This window comes from Muntiacus reevesi, chromosome 18 (assembly GCF_963930625.1).
Source record: "Muntiacus reevesi chromosome 18, mMunRee1.1, whole genome shotgun sequence".
Lineage (NCBI taxonomy): Eukaryota > Metazoa > Chordata > Mammalia > Artiodactyla > Cervidae > Muntiacus > Muntiacus reevesi.
This window is the reverse complement of record NC_089266.1, coordinates 12,373,605-12,391,601: the sequence shown is the minus strand read 5'-3', so window position 1 is coordinate 12,391,601 and position 17,997 is coordinate 12,373,605. Positions and strand designations below refer to the sequence as shown.

The 17,997-nt window shown below is 48.6% G+C and overlaps 1 protein-coding gene and 1 long non-coding RNA gene across 5 annotated transcripts in view; one reads left to right on the top strand and one right to left on the bottom strand.

Annotated features, from left to right (window-relative positions):
• Positions 1–1,014: 1,014 nt before the first annotated feature.
• LOC136149174 (uncharacterized) lies at positions 1,015–10,539 on the bottom strand. Its single transcript, XR_010659638.1, has 3 exons — positions 10,294–10,539; positions 8,782–9,147; positions 1,015–3,594 (listed from the first exon to the last, which is right to left on the bottom strand). It is a non-coding gene; the product is annotated as an uncharacterized lncRNA (long non-coding RNA).
• The window catches only part of CSNK1D (casein kinase 1 delta), a 35,083-nt gene continuing 26,562 nt past the window's right edge, over positions 9,477–17,997 (top strand). For 2 of the 4 annotated variants that reach the window (XM_065909205.1, XM_065909207.1), the window contains exons 1-2: positions 9,478–9,892; positions 16,124–16,234. In XM_065909205.1, the coding sequence (XP_065765277.1) occupies positions 9,817–9,892; positions 16,124–16,234 (187 nt within the window). In that variant the 5' untranslated portion in view covers positions 9,478–9,816. Of the gene's footprint in view, positions 9,893–16,123; positions 16,235–17,997 lie in introns of all 4 variants that reach the window. The other 2 variants (XM_065909204.1, XM_065909206.1) reach the window with 2 other exon arrangements.

The following is a 17,997-nucleotide window of genomic DNA, read 5'->3' as shown; positions in this document are numbered from 1 at the left end:
CTCTCTGGGCCCCTTTCTGGTTGGGCTCAGGTTGTCAGGTGCCAGCACATGAGTTCTGGGAGTGGTCCAAGCTGTTCAAAGATGCTCTTCCCCTGCCTCTGCAGGTTTCCGGTCACACAAGGAGCCCAATACCAGTCTGACTGTCTTTCCTTTGTCAGCAACCTCTTTCTCGACGAAGCTTTGAAAATCTCTTTACCCGTAGGGTTTAGGAGTTTAACCAGCATGGGTCTGGGCGGGGCCTATCTTGGCCTCCTGCCTGGAGCTCGCTGGGGCTAGCATGCCTGCAGCCTTGGATCTTCAGGGATATGTTCTGTTATCTATCCAGTGCTCCTGGTTGCACTGACCACCTGTTGCTTTTGCCCCTCTGGGACCCCATCCACAACTGAGGTCTAAGCCTTTCACCTTTTTTTGTGTGCTTCTCCTCTCCTTACATTTTCCCTCTGTGATATGAGGTGTTCCTTCTACCCAGACATCCAGGTGTTCTTTGACAGCCACCTCTCCTTCAGTTCATTCTTCTAGTTCAGTTGCAGGGAGTGCTCTCTGCATGTGAGAACACTAGTGTGTGTGTTAGTATGTGTGTGTGTTCAAATGTGTGCACACAGGTTTTCTCTGTAGGGGCAGAGGGGTGGGATGTTCGCACTGCCTCCTCTGGCAGATCTTCCTCTTTGACTCCTGGGCTTAGGTCTGGGTCCCCCTGTATTGTTGCCTCATTGGTGCCGGGTCTGATGGAAGGAGATGCTGGTCTCAGCATCTGTGGTCCCACCGGCGATGAGGATAAAGCCACCATCCTGTCCTGGATTGGTGGCTGCCCTAGGCTGGCTGCTGCCGTGGGCTGGCCCACCTGCCCCCTTCCTGGCACCATCTCCACGGCACCTGTGGCCTCATCCACGGTCTCAGTTACAGAGTTAAAACACAAACAAGCAAGGCTCAAGCAGACAGCACAATACTGTTGCAGCTGTGTGAAGCTCTTGGCACCCAAGTGAGGAAAGCAAGAAAGACTGGAGCCATCAGAGTCATGGCAGGCGGGGGAGGGGGGTGTGTGTGCAGGGGAGGGGTAAGAAAGAGCAGGTGCTGAAGGGGGCAAGTCTTCTAGCATGAAGGGTCCCAAGTCCCCTGGAATCTTTTAGGACAGAAATCTGTTTACACCAGCCACTCCTCTGCACCTCTTCCCCTCTGTCTCTTTTTCAATCCATGGATTTTTTTTAAAATGTGTTAAATATACATAACATACACTCACCATTTAAACCACTAAGTGTACAGTTCAATGGCATTAAGTACAATAAGTACATTCATGCTGTTGTGTAACCATTACCACCATCCATCTCCAGACTCTTTTTCACCTTCCTAAACTGAAACTTTGTCTCCATTAAACACCAACTTCCCCTTTCCCTCTCCCTTCTCTGGTAACTTCTACTTGACTGTCTCTATGAATTTGCCTGCTCTAGGGACCTCATGTACATGGAATCAGACTGTCCTTGTCCTTTTGTGACTGGCTTATTTAGTGTAATGTCTTCAAGGTTCTTCCACGTTAAGCACTTGTTGGAATTCCCTCCCTTTTAAAAGGCTGTATAATATTCTATTGTATGTACAGGCACACCTCATTTTATTGTGCTTTGCAGATATTGCATTTTTTATTTTTATTTTTGGCTGCATTGGGTCTTTGTTGCTTTGTGCAGGCTTTCTCTAGTTGCGGTGAGTGCGAGCTTCTCACTGCAGCGGCTTCTCTTGTGCAGAACACAGGTTGTAGGCTCGAGGGCTTCAGTAGTTGCAGCTTGCAGGTTCCACAGTGTGGGCTCAGGAGCTGTGGTACACAGGCTTAGTTGCTCCAGAGCATGTGGAGTCCTCCCAAACCAGGTATTGAACCCATGTCCTCTGCATTGGCAGGCAGATTCTCATCCACAGTGCCACCAGGGAAGTCCTGCATTTTTTTTTTTTTTTTTTTACAAACTTGAACATTTGTGCTCTGTGTCGAGCAAGCCTATGGACAAAATTTTTCAACAGTGTTGTTTTAAAATTAAGGCATAGGGACTTTCCTGACCGTCCAGTGGTTAAGACCTCGCACTTCCCCTCGTGCTTCCAATGCAGGGAGCGCTGGTTCCAGCTCTGGTCTGGAAACTAAGATCCCACATGCTGTGTGGTGTGGCTAAAATAGAAATAAAACTTAAAAATAAAATTGGGGTATTTTTAGCCTTAATGCTGTTGCACAATTAATAAACTATAGAATAGTGTAAACATAATTTTTACTGAAGTATAGTTGTACAACGTTATATGTTACAGGTGTACAATACAGTGTTTCACAATTTTTAAACATTATACCCCATTTGTAGTTATTAAAAAATAAATGGCTATTATTTTACATTATAAAATAATTGGCTACATTCCCTGTGTTGTACAATATATCCATATTTCTTACTTTATACATAATAGTTTGTACTTCTTAGTCCCCTATCCCTATATTTTTCTTCTCCCTTTCCTCTCCCCACCGGTAACCACTAGTTTGTTCTATTTGTGGGTCTGTTTCTTTTTTGTTATATTCACTAGTTTGTTATAATTTTTAGACTCCACATATAAGTGATATCATATAGCATTTGTCTTTCTCTAACTTATTTCACTTAGTGTAATATCCTCCAAGTCATCCATGTTGTTGCAAATGGCAAGATTTAATTCTTTCTTTACAACTGAGTAATAGTCTGTCATATATATACACCACATCTTCTTATCCATTCATCTGTTGATATGGACATTTAGGTTGCTTCTATGGAACTGTAAATAATGTAAATAACTTCTTGGCAACTGTAAATAATGCTATGAACATTGGTGTCCATGTATCTTTTTGAATTTGTGTTTTTATATTCTTTATATTCACACCCAGAAGTGAAATTGCCGGGTCACATGGTAGCTCTATTTTTAGATTTTAGAGAAACTTCCATATCCTTTTCTACAGTGATTGCACCAATTTATATTCCCATCAACAGTGTACCGGGGTTCCCTTTTCTCCACATCCTCACCAATATTCGTTATTTGTATTCTTTTAGATGACAGCCATTCTGACAGGTGTGAGGTGGTATCTTATTGTGGTTTTGCTTGCACTTCCCTATGATTAGCGATGTTGAACATCTTCTCACTTGCTTGTTGGCCATCTACACTTCCTCTCTGGAAAAAGTGTAAACACAACTTTCATATGCATTGCTGTTGTTGTTCAGTTGCTAAGTCATGTCTGACTCTTTGCAACTCCATGGACTGCAGCACACCAGGCTTCCCTGTCCTTCACTATCTCCTGGAGTTTGCTCAAACTCATGACCAATGAGTCAGTGATGCCATATAACCATCTCATCCTCTGTCATCCTCTTCTCATCCTGCCCTCAATCTTACCCAGCATCAGGGTCTTTTCCAATGAGTTGGCTCTTCACACAAGGTGGCAAAAGTATTGGAGCTTCAGTTTCAGCCCTAATCTTTCCAATGAATATTCAGTGTTGATTTCCTTCAGGATTGACTGATTGGATCTCCTTGCTGTCCAAGGGACTCTCGAGAGTCTTCTCCAACACCACAGTTCAAAAACATCAATTCTTTGGCACTCAGCCTTCTTCATATGCACTAGGAAACACAAAAATTCAGGTGACTGACTTTACTGTGATATTTGTTTTGTTTTGATAGCCTGGACCTGAACCTGAAATATCTCCCAGGTGTCCTGCCTGTCTATGCTACATTTTGTTTATCCCTTTATCCATCTGGGGTTGCTTTCATCTTTTGGTTATCCCATCCTCTCTTGAATCTCTTTTGTTTGGCCTTTGTTAAAATCACAGAGAAGTTGAAATTGCAGGTGCCCTGGAAAATCTTGGAATTTTAGTCAGATGGCCTCTCTGGGCCTGTTTCTGCATCTTGTAATGATGTAATGATGATCTCTAAGGGAACAACATGAATCAGCATTCCAATGGTTTGTTGACATGTAGCAGAAAGGAGGAGAATCATCCCTGGGTGCTCCGGTGGGAGCCAGTTAAGGAAGGTGGCCTTGGAGTTGGCCTTCCCTCCAGGGTGTGAGCCTGAGCCACAAAACCCCTCCTTGGTGACCCTGGGCTGCCCCAAGCACTGATCAAGGGGAAACTACAGGTGGATACTATTTGCAAATAGCCTTGGCCCCTGTGATAGCTGATGGTGAACAATGTCAGATTCATGATCTCTGAAAAGGTTTAGCTTCAGGACCAGGGACCAGGGTTGATCACTCAAGAGCTTTTGTGTAGCAGAGTTTTATTAAAGTGAAAAAGGGACAGAGAAAACTTCTGACACAGACATCAGAAAGTGCCCCCACTCACTAGTCTTATCAAGGCCTTATATACTTTTACCGGACCCACTCCCACAACATATGTCTTAAGATAACAAGATTAGTCAGAAAACCTTGTTAAGGAGAAACATGTCCTTGAGCAAGATACAATGTTATATTGACTAAAACAAAGGAAAATAGAAAAAAAAACTTTTATCTTCATGACCCAGATAACCACCATGGTGTGAATACTGGGATAGAGCCAGACATCCTGGAATACAAGTGGGTCTTAGGAAGCATCACTATGAACAAAGCTGGCGGAGGTGATAGAAGTCCAGTTGAGCTATTTGAAATTCTAAAAAATGATGCTGTTAAAGTGCTGCACTCAATATGCCAGCAAATTTGGAAAACTCAGCACTGGCCACAGGACTGGAAAAGGTCAGTTTCCATCCAATCCCAAAGAAACTCAATGCTAAAGAATGTTCAAACTACCACACAATTGCACTCATCTCACATGCTAGCAAAGTAATGCTCAAAATTCTCCAAGCTAGGCTTCAACAGTACGTAAACCATAAACTTTCAGATGTTCAAGCTGGATTTAGAAAAGGCAGAGGAACCAGAGATCAAATTGCCAATATCCATTGGATCATCAAGAAAGCAAGAGAGTTCCAGAAAAATATCTACTTCTGCTTTATTGACTACGTCAAAGCCTTTGACTGTGTGGATCACAATAAACTGTGGAAAATTCTGAAAGAGGTGGGAATACCAGACCACCTGACCTGCCTCCTGAGAAATCTGTATGCAGGTGAAGAAGCAACAGTTAGAACTGGACATGGAACAACAGACTGGTTCCAAATCAGGAAAGGAGTATGTCAAGGCTGTATACTGTCACCCTGCTTATTTAACTTATATGCAGAGTACATCATGAGAAACACTGGGATGAATGAAGCACAATCTGGAATCAAGATTGCTGGGACAAATATCAATAACCTCAGATATGCAGATGACACCACCCTTATGGCAGAAAGTGAAGAAGAACTAAAGAGCCTCTTGATGAAAGTGAAAGAGAAGAGTGAAAAAATTGGCTTAAAACTCAACATTCAGAAAACTAAGATCATGGCATCCGGTCCCATCACTTCATGGCAAATAGATGGGGAAACAGTGGAAATAGTGGCAGACTTTATATTTTGGGGCTCCAAAATCACTGCAGATGGTGACTGTAGCCATGAAATTAAAAGACACTTGCTCCTTGGAAGAAAAACTATGACCAACCTAGATGGCATATTAAAAAACTGAGATATTACTTTGTCGACAAAGATCTATCTAGTCATAGCTATAGTTTTTCCAGTAGTCATGTATGGATGTGAGAGTTGGACTATAAAGAAAGCTGAGGGTCAAAGAATTGATATTTTTGAACTGTGGTGTTGGAGAAGACTCTTGAGAGTCCCTTGGACTGCACGGAGATTCAACCAGTGAATCCTAAAGGAAATCAGTCCTAAATATTTATTTGAAGGACTGATGCTAAAGCTGAAACTCCAATACTTTGGCCACCTGATGCAAAGAACTGATTCATTAGAAAAGACCCTGATGCTGGGCAAGATTGAAGACAGGAGAAGGGTACAACAGAGGATGAGATGGTTGGATGGCATCACCAATTTGATGGACGTGAGTTTGAGCAAGCTCCGGGAGTTGGTGATGGACAGGGAAGCCTGGTGTGCTGCAGTCCATGGGGTCGCAAAGAGTCAGACATGACTGAGCGACTGAACTGAAAACAAAGCAATGTAAAATAAAACATTTGTCTTTTTCTCCTTGAGAGCCCCAGACTCCTTTCTCCTCCTTGGGGACCCTGGACTTCTTATCAACCTACCTAGGAATTGACTCTCTCACCTGACCCATTAATTGACTCTTGCCAGTGACCTGGGGCAGAAAAAGAACCAGGGACCAAGACCAGCCAGTCAGCTGAAGGAGGCACAGCAGGGAGGTCAGCGGAGCTCGGGGACAGAAGTTACCTGAAGCCAGAGCAACCAGCCAGAGGAGGAAGGAGAACAGAGGGAGTGGCTGGAAGGTGTGGAGCTATAGTGAGATACTGAAGCCAGAGGACCAAGAGCATCTCCCAGATCCTGCCCAGGCCCAGGTCAGGTGTCCTTCCAAGGACACAGGCACATTCATGTGCCTCGTGTCTCTGGAGACTGGAGTGTGAATCTATCCCTCTCCCCCAAAGGATGGGTCTGACAACCCATAGCAGGAGGCCAGGATGGGATAAGGAAGGTGTGTGCTCTTAGGGGACAGGAACATGCAGACCTTTGCAACCTGATGTGAGCCCTGGTCTGACCTCAGAGAACACAATGGCTTCATTCACGCATGGGACGTGCAGGCATAGGTGTGGGGTACGGGCTTCTTTTGGGGGTGATGAAAATGTAAAATTGATAGTGATGATGGTTGCTATATACTAAAAACCATTGAACTGTACACGAATTGTATACTCTGAAAGGGTGAAATGTGGTTTATGAACTTGATCTTGCTAAAGCTACTCACGTAGGCACACAGTCGTAACCAGCAGAAGCCCAGGAACCCTCTGCGTACCAGGACACACATGGTCTCAGCTTGCTTCCTTCATGCTCTGCTTTCACATGAGGGCAGGGGACAGGCTGGGCAGCCCCTTCCCTCAGAAGCTTCCTCACCTACCCAGGAAGTCACAGGGAGTTTGGGCTAAAGCAAAGGGGACCATGGGTTTGGAAGTGCATTAAAACTGCAGTGCCAGGTGGAACGGGGATGGTCTGCAGAGAGACACAGGGCTCTGACAGGGACACACAGGGGATGGAAAGTGGAGTCAGGGACCCGCGGAAATCTAGGCAGCGGAGAGGGGCCAGGAGGGAGAGGATTGGGTGAAAGGCCTCCAGTCCTCCAACCCCCACTCCCCAGCCTTTCGGATGAGACTTTCCTTCTGCAGTTTTAGATTAAAATAAAAAGATCCCGGGCAGAGGTGGATGGGCCCCCAGCCCATTGGGGAACACACCTGGTGCAACCTGAGTGTGAGTGAGTTTTTGCGGGAGAGTGCTGATACAAGTCAGTGCCCCTGCTGGAAGCAGAATCATGAGTCTTGGAGGGGGGCAGTGAAACCCACCCTGGCTACTAAGGTGGGTCTGAACCTGGCAGTTCTCCTGGGAAATGGCCTGGCCTAGGAACTGGGGGTTCATCCGGATGAGTCATTCGTGAAGTCAGGGTTCACTGAGTGCCTACTATGTGCCAGGCACAGCCTGGGTGTCAGCTTGGAATCAGCCTGAGCTGGATGCTAATGAGGCCAATTCCAACAAAAATAACATTCACCTATGTGGCAGACTCCAGGCCACATGCCAGTCTTCTGGCCGTGTTATTCCTGGTCCTGACACCATGCCCCAAGGGAGGGTCTAGGGCACTGACTTTGACCTTCTCAGGGTCACACAGAGCAGGGATAGAGGACAGGACAGGAGCACGGAGAGCATTGTGATTCCCGAAGGTGTATTAGGCCCCGTCACCGGAGGCCAGAAGTGGGGAAGCAGCTCTCGTTGCACAACCTCTGCAAGCCCTAGCCCGTGGAAGGGTGCTTCACAAATGGGAAACTGAGGCACACACAGCAGATGGCCATGGAATTGCCCTGACTGATTCTGGGGGCGGAGGGGCAAGGAGAAGCAGGCAGAATTCTGGGGCATGAGAGGAGCCCAAAGAGCCGCAGCTTCTTGTTGAGAAAGGACCCTGAGGCCCCAGCAGGGGACTGCTGGCCAGCAATCAGCCCCAGGGCAGCAAAGGGAGTGGCCAATCCAGTATTTCCAGGAAGCTGGGGCCAGGCCCCTTTCTGTTTCTAGCCTGTACTCATGGTTTCTCTGATGGGGGAACTGGGCACCTCAACAGCATATTCTGCCAGCAAGGCTATTTTTCACTAGTTTGTCAAAAATCTTCCCAACCCCCTAAGACTGAGAAACTAGGTTCACCACTGTGCATGGATATGAGGTGGTCCTGACTACCCACCACTTAGTGGCTGATCCCGGTTTGCCTTGAAGCCTCTCATTCTGTCTTCAGGCACTGCTATGTAATGCTCAGGAACTGATGCTTGCTCCTCCAACCTGACCACCAATATTTTTCAAACAGGGACTGCACTACTGGGACGGAGTGGTGGAGAGGGAAAACTTGTGAATGGAGAGACCAGGCATTTTCCTCCTCTGCAACTAGAGAAGCTGATCCTGAATCAACAGCCTGGGCAGCTCTCTCACCCACACCTCTATGTAACCCCTGTGCTCAGAGTAGTATGTCTGTTGACTGTCCAAAAATATGCATTAACAGCTTGTTCATGGTTCCTTCTTTTTGGCTGGGTTAGGAGATAGGCTGAGAGAAGAATCCAAGTGAAACTCATTTCCTTTTGGTTCAGGGGCCTCTCTGAAGAGCCAAGGCAGACTAAATGAAAACGGAGATCCAGTTTCCAAGAGACAGAACTGGAGAGGCAGGCAATGCAGGCCTCACTCTCTGAACCACGGTAGCGTCAGCCTCACCTTTCAATCTGACAACAGAGGTCCTAGGACTGCTCCTCCTTCCGACAGAGGCTTGAGCTTGCTGTAGGCCGTTGAGCCTGCTGGAGGCCCGGGGCTTGGCTCATAGGGTGGGAGGGGAACTGCACAGCGCACACCCTGGCCAGCCCAAGAAACCTGTGCACACTTGTGTCCGGGCCTGTGTCACTTCCTGCAGGCACCTGTGCAGGGAAGGGCGTCCCCACTCCCATCACCCCAGCCGCCGAGAGTCCCGAATGCGTGGGTCTGAGGCCTGCAGAGACAGGCTGTCCCCTCTCTCCCTCCGGCAAAGGGCACTGCATGGAAGCCTGTCCCATGTCTGTCGCGAGGAGACGCTGGCTTCCCAGACACCTGCGGGGACAAACGAAGTCCCTGCGAGAACACGTGGATCCTGCATGCGGAAAGGGGCCAGGCAGAGGGCTCTCGGCCAGGGACTGCTGGGCGAGGGTGGGCAGGGAGCAAGGAAAGAGGAGGACTGGCCGGGACACCCGAGGGTCGCGAGTACGCGACACAGCACTGGCCCCAGGCCCGGCCCTGACCCAGGCTGTCTCCGGAGGCCCCGGCCGCGCCCCTAACCCCGCCCCTAGCCCTGCCCCTAGGCTGCGCGGCCCCGCCGCCTGCCCTCCGCCTGAAGCCGCGGCCCCGCCCCTCGGCCAGCGCAGCCCCGCCCCACCGGGTTGCTAGGGGAAGTGACGTCACAGCGCGATGGCGGCGGCTCCTTCAGGCAGCTGAAGGGAGATTTAGGCCCGGGAGATCCGAGTCCATCCGCGGCGGGGAGAGGGCGAGCGGGGCCGACGGGGACCGGGACAGGGGCGGCGGCGCTCGAACTGTCCCATCCGCCCCGTATTGAGGCGCTGGGAGCGGCGGAGCGACCGGAAAGCGATGGTGAAAGCGGGGCCGTGAGGGGGGCGGAGCCGGCAGCCGGACCCGCAGTAGCGGCAGCAGCGGCGCCGCCTCCCCGAGCTCAGACCCAGGAAGCGGCCGGGAGGGCAGGAGTAAAGCGGTCCCGCCGCCGCCGCCATGGAACTTAGAGTGGGGAACAGGTACCGGCTGGGCCGGAAGATCGGCAGCGGCTCCTTCGGAGACATCTATCTCGGTGAGGCGCCCCTCCCCCCGGCGCGGGCCACCCCAAACCGGCGTCCGCCGGCCCCGGTTCCGCTCCGGCCTCCGCCCCGGCGACCCCGCCCCCGGCGGCTCGAACCCCAGGTTCGACCCTCTTCGCCCGTGGCGGTGATCCGGGTCCCCGCTGGTTCGAATCTCCCAGCTCCCCAGGCAGGAACTTTTGGCCTTTTTGACCCGCGCCCCTCCACCCCACCACTCCACCCCGAGGGCACCTGCTTAACCTGAGCTCGCGGCCTTTGGGCAGCGGCCGGGAGCCTCGGTTAGGCCCTCGCTGCCCGCTCTGCCCGCCCCGCCTGGTGTCCGCTCCCAGTGTTCCCCCCCACCCCCCCCGCAGGCAGACAAAGGCCGTCGGCGAGTGCGGCTCCCACGTCTTACGCTCGTGCGGCGGGCACGAGAAGAGTCCGGGGCTGGTCGATGCTTCTTCGGCGCTCCTCGTGACGGTGCAGCCTCAGCTGACCAGCCCCTCTGGCCCGGAGCCTGGGCCGTGGACCGCAGGTGGCGCACAGGGTCGCCTGGGGGCCAGTCCAGTGGTCGTTGAGAACATGTTGCGCATCCAAGTTCCGTACTAGGTACCTCGGCTTAAACTAGAATGACATTCAGGTGATTCTGGACAAAATCAGCGTTAAGGTGTTGGCAGACTTAGAGGCAAATAAAGTGGCAAAGCTCTACTCATTAACTTGCCCTTTTGCTATGAAAATTCTTCCAGATAGACGAGGGGTGGAGGGGGGAGATTAGAACGTTCCGGATGGCTTCAGATTTCCAGTGAAAGAAAGCGCATATACACGTGTGTAATAAAAGGTTGGCTTCAGTCTTACAGTTGAAAGTTTAAAAATAACTTATTGGGTTTTCCCAAAGGAATAATTGTATATGAGTTACTCCTACCCCCACATTTGGGGACGTCCAGCCTGGCACGCGGTGCGTGTGCAGAGGGACTGTCATTGCGCAAGTTTGGGGGTAAACATGCTCTGTGCTTGCGCAGCCCGCTCTGCTGTTTTTGTTTGGCTGGTGTCAGGGAGGGTCAGGAATAGCTTCTTTTGTCAGTAATGCTTCTGGTTATGCCTTTCAGATGGTCCCAAGTCTGCGTTCTCACCGCCCCATCCTTGGCTATAGTTCCCAAAAGGATGCATAACCTCCTGGGCTGACAGTGTAAGAGGAGTCCACACTTAGGGTAGTTCCTAACTATTTTTGGTACCCTTACCCTACAGGGAAACCTGTCACATCAGTAGGTGCTTTACTGCCCTGCTGAGTAGAATACACTTTAGAGACACTTGGATTTTGCTGTTTAAATATTTATGTCCGGTAGTCAGCAGTTGCCTTCTCAGCAGTGTTTTGGGAGGCAAAGTGCTGGGTAAATGCATGCTGTTTGCCTTATTTATAGAACTATAGATTTTGGCAAAAGTTTTAACCTAGGATCTAGGAGCTGTACTGAAAAGCCAATCCATTAGCCACCCTTACACTGATACAAAAAAGTCAATATTTTGAAACTTTTTGTTCTGTGGTCTGAAACCTTGCCAGACAGCTCTCTGCTTTCCAAAACTTTGTTCAGACAGTCAGAGTGTGGAACACTGTCACCAGGCCATTCACAAAGAAGTTGAGAGCTTTGTGGGAGACCCTGTAGGCTTATTCACAAGTGTGTCCTTTGGGCCTCACCTTGTTCTGGGCACACCAGTGGTGCTAGATACAGATCATCAGGCTGACTGGTCCCAGAGGGATATGTCCTCAGTTTTCTCCTCCTCATTTATCCTAAGATGGATAGACTGTGGTTCTTGAGCGCTGGTTGTGAGTACCCACATGGCCCAGCCGTTGGAGTACACTTAGAGTTACTTGTGTGCGGTTGGATACAACCAGGTATTTTCATCAGCCTTGGCCCATGTAGTGGTGGCTTCAGACTACATGCTCCCTCACTGAGAAAGTGTGACGTGGCCTTGTTAAATGGAGATGTGACTGGAAAAGTGGGTCAGAGGTGGTTCAGTCGCTAAGTCGTGTCTTACTCTTTGTGACCCTGTGGATTGCAGCACCAGGCTTCCCTGTCCTCCACTATCTCCCAGAGTTTGCTCAGAATCATGTCCATCGAATTGATGATGCCACCCAACAATCTCATCTGCTGCTGCATCCCCTTCTTCTTTTACCTTCAGTCTTTCCCAATGAGTTGGGTCTTCACATCCGGTGACCAGAGTATTGGAGCTTCAGCATCAGTCCTTCCAATGAATATTCAAGGTTGATTTCCCTTAGGGTTGACTGGTTTAATCTCTTTGCAGTCCAAGGGACTCTTGAGAGTCTTCTCTAGCACCTTCATTCGAAAGCATCAGTTCTTCAGCACTCAGTCTTTTTTATGGTCCAAGGACCATGGGATGTATTGAGTCATCTGTACCACTGTTGTTTGTGGGTGGTTTTTTTTTCCATTTTTTAGGCAATTAACTAGTCATTAGTTGAGGAATGAGGAATTTGGTTCTCATCTTAAAATTATGTCCTACAAATTATGACGACGATTAAAGTTGTTCCAACTGCTATCACTTTGCTATAGGTCAGATAACTGGACGACGACTCCTCCACCTTGCTTTGAGTGTGGGGTTTGGGGTCTTCCTGGACTTTCTAGCACTTTTAGATGCTTGAAGCCGAGGCTTAAGAGCTATCCTTCAGCTTGCTAAATGCCTTATGGACCAAGAAGTCCCAGAGCTGGCCTCCCTTTCCAGCAGCCTGCTGTGCTGACATGAGCACTCGGCACTGTGCCCTGCAGTTTATTCCAGTCTTTCCCAAACTGTGAGCCCCCTGTTCTCATGGAGCTCTACTCTTGTCCATGTTTGTCTTGTAGGGGTGGTTACAGCACCTTGGACCCACCCCACTTCATGATTGGTGAATGGAGGAGGTTTTCTTCCTACCAGTTGTTAGCATTTGTACTTGATCCTGACACTCAGTTTGTCAGAGGATGGCCTCATCTGTCCAGTCTTTACCCAGGTGGACTTTGCGGTTTGACTTTATCGTGTACACAAACGCTTTGGGGGAACTAAAGCTTAGTAACCTCTTCATACTTGATTTTCATGTTTTTCCCCCTCTCTGACTTTTTATTTCTCTTCAGTGGGGTGTCTGGCACACAGTAGAGATTCCAAAATGGTGCTGACTGGCCAGGAGAGGAAAGCAGTTGCCAGTACGCAGCTCTTGTAGTCATATGCCTGTGTCCTTTACAGTGGTGGCTTGAATGTTTCTAGATACCAAGTCAGCTGCTTTGTCAGTGGTTGTCCTGCGAGAGTAACTTTTGACCTGCTGTTGAGAGGCCTCTCCCTATTTCTTAAGATAAGACAACCATCAATGGGAGTTAACCTTTCTGTTCCAGGAAAGGGCCAAGCTTAGGGTTAAGTTCAATTCATTTATCCTCTGCCTTTGCCTAACTTGAGGGACATAATTTTGTTTTCCTATGACCAGTATTAACCTGTGTCTAAAGATAGACTAATATCTATACCTAGTGAGAGGGAACTCTTGTCTGATTGGCAGTGGAACTGCGCAAAAGAGCTGAGGTTGTTGGGGGATAAAACATCTCACTATAAACAGACACTAAGAGTAATCATGATGTGCCACTTGGTTTTGACTTGCTCTGAATCTGGAACCCAGAGCTCAGTAATACCTTTCAGACTTTTTTGTTCCCCATCTAGAAGTACTTCTAAAAGTTACCTGTTGTGAAGGACCAAGTTTTGTAATTTCCAGTTGTGGCAGAAACCAGCCCTTTTGTTAATAAGATTAAAATGCAGCAATGTCATTTTGCCGTCAGAGCTCTTGGGTGCTTCCTCGTTATCCTGCATTTTCCCTTTGTGGACTGGTGGCAGTTTGAGGACAAGACTTGGGGCGCACTGGTGGTAGAGCGCAGGGCTGCTGTCGGCCAGGGGAACTGGGATAGGACTGCAGGGCTACAGAGTGGTGCACCTTAGTTTTGCTCAGGGGTCTCGTTGACGTTTAGTTCCCATGGAACATACAGAACTGGAAGCTCTGCTTCTTCACCCAGCGGTGAAGACCTCTCAGAGGAGACAGCCTGGAGTGGGTGCTGCCCTCAAGTCTGTTTGGCAGAGAACCCATGTCCAGCCTTTCCTCTTTTAGTCATCAGATTGAGGGCACCCTTCACATCTGTGATGCTGTAGAGGGCTGGCTCTGTTGCTAATATGGTCATGGAGGAGGTGGACTCTGTGTTCTAGTGTAATCTTAGGGCAGGCTGACTGTTTGCTGGTGTAATCATGGAGGAGGTGAGCTGTTTCCTGGTGTAATCTTAGGTGAGTCTTACTCTCTTGCTCTGTGTGGTCTTGGGGAAGGCTGGCTTTGTTGATGTGATGTTAGGGGAGGCTGGAATTCAATTGTGTTTCAGAGTTGCCTGTGGTCATTTGTCCCCAAGACTGTCAGTATTGCAGGGTGACTCAGATGTTAGCTTGCAACCATGATACAGTGGAGCTAGAAGTGTTCTCAACCTTCTTGAAGGTGCAAGTTCAGTAGGTAGCCTGTGCAGGCCCAGGCTATGTTGTCATTGAGAACCTGCCTCTTGGCAAGGTTGACAAAACAGACATAGTTGAAGGAGCAAGAGTGCTATCATCAGAGACTTTGCTGCTCCTGCTTTGGGGTGGGGGAGTTGCTGATGTAACTAGTAAGATGAGTCATCTGTTCCTCATGGGCTGGCAAGTTCGGTTCAGAGTTCCAGGTCCTCACAGGAACTCAGAGTTCATTTTCCATTTGCACAGTACATTTTAAAATGAAGTCATTTCTCTTGTGATTAGGTAAATTATCCCAGTCTGAGGCAGGAAGGACAAAATGTATTACCTGTCTTTCTTCTGAGTGCCCAGGAGTTTTTGTGGCATGGTAAATGGAGTTCTTAAATTCAAGGTGGTCACTAACAGTGATCAAATGGTGGTTATTCCCGTGGAAACCCAGCATTGGTGACCAGCTTTGTACCTAGGGCAACTAGAAATGGATGCATTTCAATCAGCTGTCTGAGCAGACCAGAGGAGAAAGTTTCTTTCTTGGGCATTTACTGGGTTCGTGAGCATCAAGCAGACAACTCTCCTGCAGGTCTTCACTGTTCTAATGCTTGCTGACCTTACTCTGTCTTTTTCCGGGAGTCTCAATGTGCTTTGTGACCAGTAACGCATTCATCCCCACAACTCCAAGAAACAGACTGCTGGTCTCCCCTCTGAACTCAGATGGTGAGAGAAATTTGAGTTGCCAGGGACTGGCAACATTGCTTTGCCCAGCGTGGGTCTAGGTTTTGTTTGGGCTGCTGTAGCCAGTGTTAATTCCTTTACAAACAACTGTACTTCTGGGAAGGATTACAGTGCTTTAACTTAGAACTGGTGAGGAAAGCAAGGGAAGACCTAGTTATGTGCTTTTTCTATTCTCTAGTGAATGTGCCTTGGGAGAGGGAGGGGGGTCTTGTAGCATAGCTTTGAGTCAGACTGGCACTCAGAAACATTTGTGTGATAAGCCTGCATGAATAGTGGTTGTCATGTATGTAGGTCCACACTGTGGTAAAGAAGAGAATGGCATCATGAGGTTAAACCTCTGGTCTTCAGTCATGGGCTGGTGATCAGGAGGTGTGAGCAGATACGTTGCTAGTTTTAGCACAAAATTGGCAAAAGATGAGTGACAAGTACGTGTTGCATAGGTGTGATTAGGGCTTTGAGAACAGAACCCAGTCCTGATCCAGTGTCTGTAGGAGACACAGAGCAATGTCTTGGTTCCAAGAAGGAAGGGATGTGCTGGGTCTCCCTGGGCCTGGCCTGTGTTGGGCAAATGATGGCTTCTGCCATGTTGTGGGAACCGAGCCGCCTTGAGAAGCACCCTGCTGTTTGTGGCTTGGTACTTAGGCCACGTGGACTGAGATGGGCTTAGGTTTAGACCAGGTAGGGATCCTGTGGAGAGAACTGTACAGCCTGTCCCTGGGTCTCCTGGTGATCAGAGTAGGGCCATATGGAAGTGGGTAATATAAAGCCATATAAGATTTTTCTATACATATTACATACTCCTGTTTTAAAAAGTGAAAATAAGAATTATTTTCCCACAAGGATTTATCTACCGCTGACGCCATTTTGTAGTAGAAAGTGGAGTACATCCATCTGCTGGTCGTCCTCAGAAGATTCCGATAGCACTCATTTGTTTCTCCAGTGTGTCATAATGTTGGGTTAGGTGGGAGATAGCAGATGATTAACATTTGTGGTTTTCTTTCTTTGCCAAGGTACGGACATTGCTGCAGGAGAAGAAGTTGCCATCAAGCTTGAATGTGTCAAAACCAAACACCCTCAGCTCCACATTGAGAGCAAAATCTACAAAATGATGCAGGGAGGAGGTATGATTTTTACCTGTTAAGAAAACCAAGGTGGTGTTTGATAAGGGAGATGGCAGATGTCATGAATCACAGTCTGGTTGATTTGTAAAGGGGGCAGGAACGTTCATACCCTTGGCCCCATCCTGTGGCTTCCTTCAGATACTATCTGAGAGGCCTGCAAAGGGCCTCACTTGACAAAAGAAACATCATTTTATGCTTTTTCCATGAATATTCCCTTCCTTAGGGAATGTTATGTACTGGTGTCTTTGAACACGAGCTTATGTCAGCACTGACATGAAGCTTGCTGCTGATTCTCCTGTGCTGTCTCAGTCATACCTGCAGCTTTGGGACAGTCTGCGTACTCTTCCTCCTGAGTGAGACCCTTTCCAGCTCAGTTACTGTCCCCCTTCTGTGAAACCTCCCCTTGGGCCTGAGGGTACCTGATGTACTACCCATCCTGGTTTCAGAATCTACCTTTTAGAATTCTCTAGACTTTGAGATTGTTTGGCTAATAGAGCAGGAAAGGGTCTTATTGGGGGGTCTCAGTCCTGAAGACACTGCAGCATTTTGAAGGGTGTGCCTGTGCTGCTCTCCAAGAAGCTTGGGAAGTCTAGGCACAACCCTGAATATCTTGAATTTCTCTGGGGACAGGGCTTTGTGTGTGAAGAATAACTATGTTATTCCCTCTTGGAAACCCTTCAAGGCAGAAGCCCCCATGATACTTTCAGAGTTGGGGATGGGGGTGGGCTGTTGGCACTTTGCCAAAGGAAAGCTTGTCCTCAGAGTCTGTGTTGGTACTTTTGTCAGGTGGAAAGGGAGGACTGGTGAGGTGACTTCTTGACATCTTTGCTTCACAAAGCAGTTTAATCTGTGCTACTACTACCAGAAACCACCATATCTCTGTTGACGTTAGCACAAGGTGTCTCTTAGCAGCAGATACATCTTAAAGCAACATTCAGAGTCCTGTGAGATGATTGCAGAGGTGGTGTCCAGTGCCTCTCATCCCTGGTATTATGAGACCTGAAGAGGCTGTAGGTTCTTGGATGGCACATGGAGAGGAGACTCCCTGGCTCCTCCAGTGCCCAGGAGAGGTTGACAGAGGACCCTGCCAGTGTGTCTGCCCTCTGGAGGCCCTTGGTGAGCTTCTCAGACACCAGGTGTGGTCTACACAGCTTTTAAGGTGGTGCTGACTTGGGATATGGCCTTCATGGTGGAAGGAGCTTGGTGATGGGGATTGGATGAAACCTTCCGACTGAAAACCCTGTGCATTTGAGGAGCAGCATCTCTGGGAACTCAGAAGCTGGGCACTCAGGGACAGAGGGAAAGAAAAGAGCAGATGCCAGGGAGGTGCTACTATGGAGTAGATTAAGACTCAACAAAGGGAATTCCCTGGCAGCCCAGTGATTAGGACTCTGCTTTCTCCACTAAGGGCACAGGTTCAATCCCTGGTCAGAGAACTAAGTTCCTGCCTCAACAGAAAAGAGTTTATTTGGGTTAGAACAGGGTCTCTCCTCCGAAGCGTTACTGTTTATTGTGGAAGCTGTCTCCTGCATGGAGGACAGAGAGCAGCATCCTAGGTGCCAGTAGGCTCTCACCCCCTCTCCCAAGTTGCAGTGGTCAGAAATGTCCGCAGACGCTGCTAAATGCCACTACATGTACTTCTTGCGTAGACCCCCTGTTTAAGAATGCAAAAGATCACTTACTTTAGTCTTCCCATCCCTTTTCTAGGATCATGGAAGCCCACCAGAATTCTAGAAAAGATATTCTCCTGTCTGACCCTACCC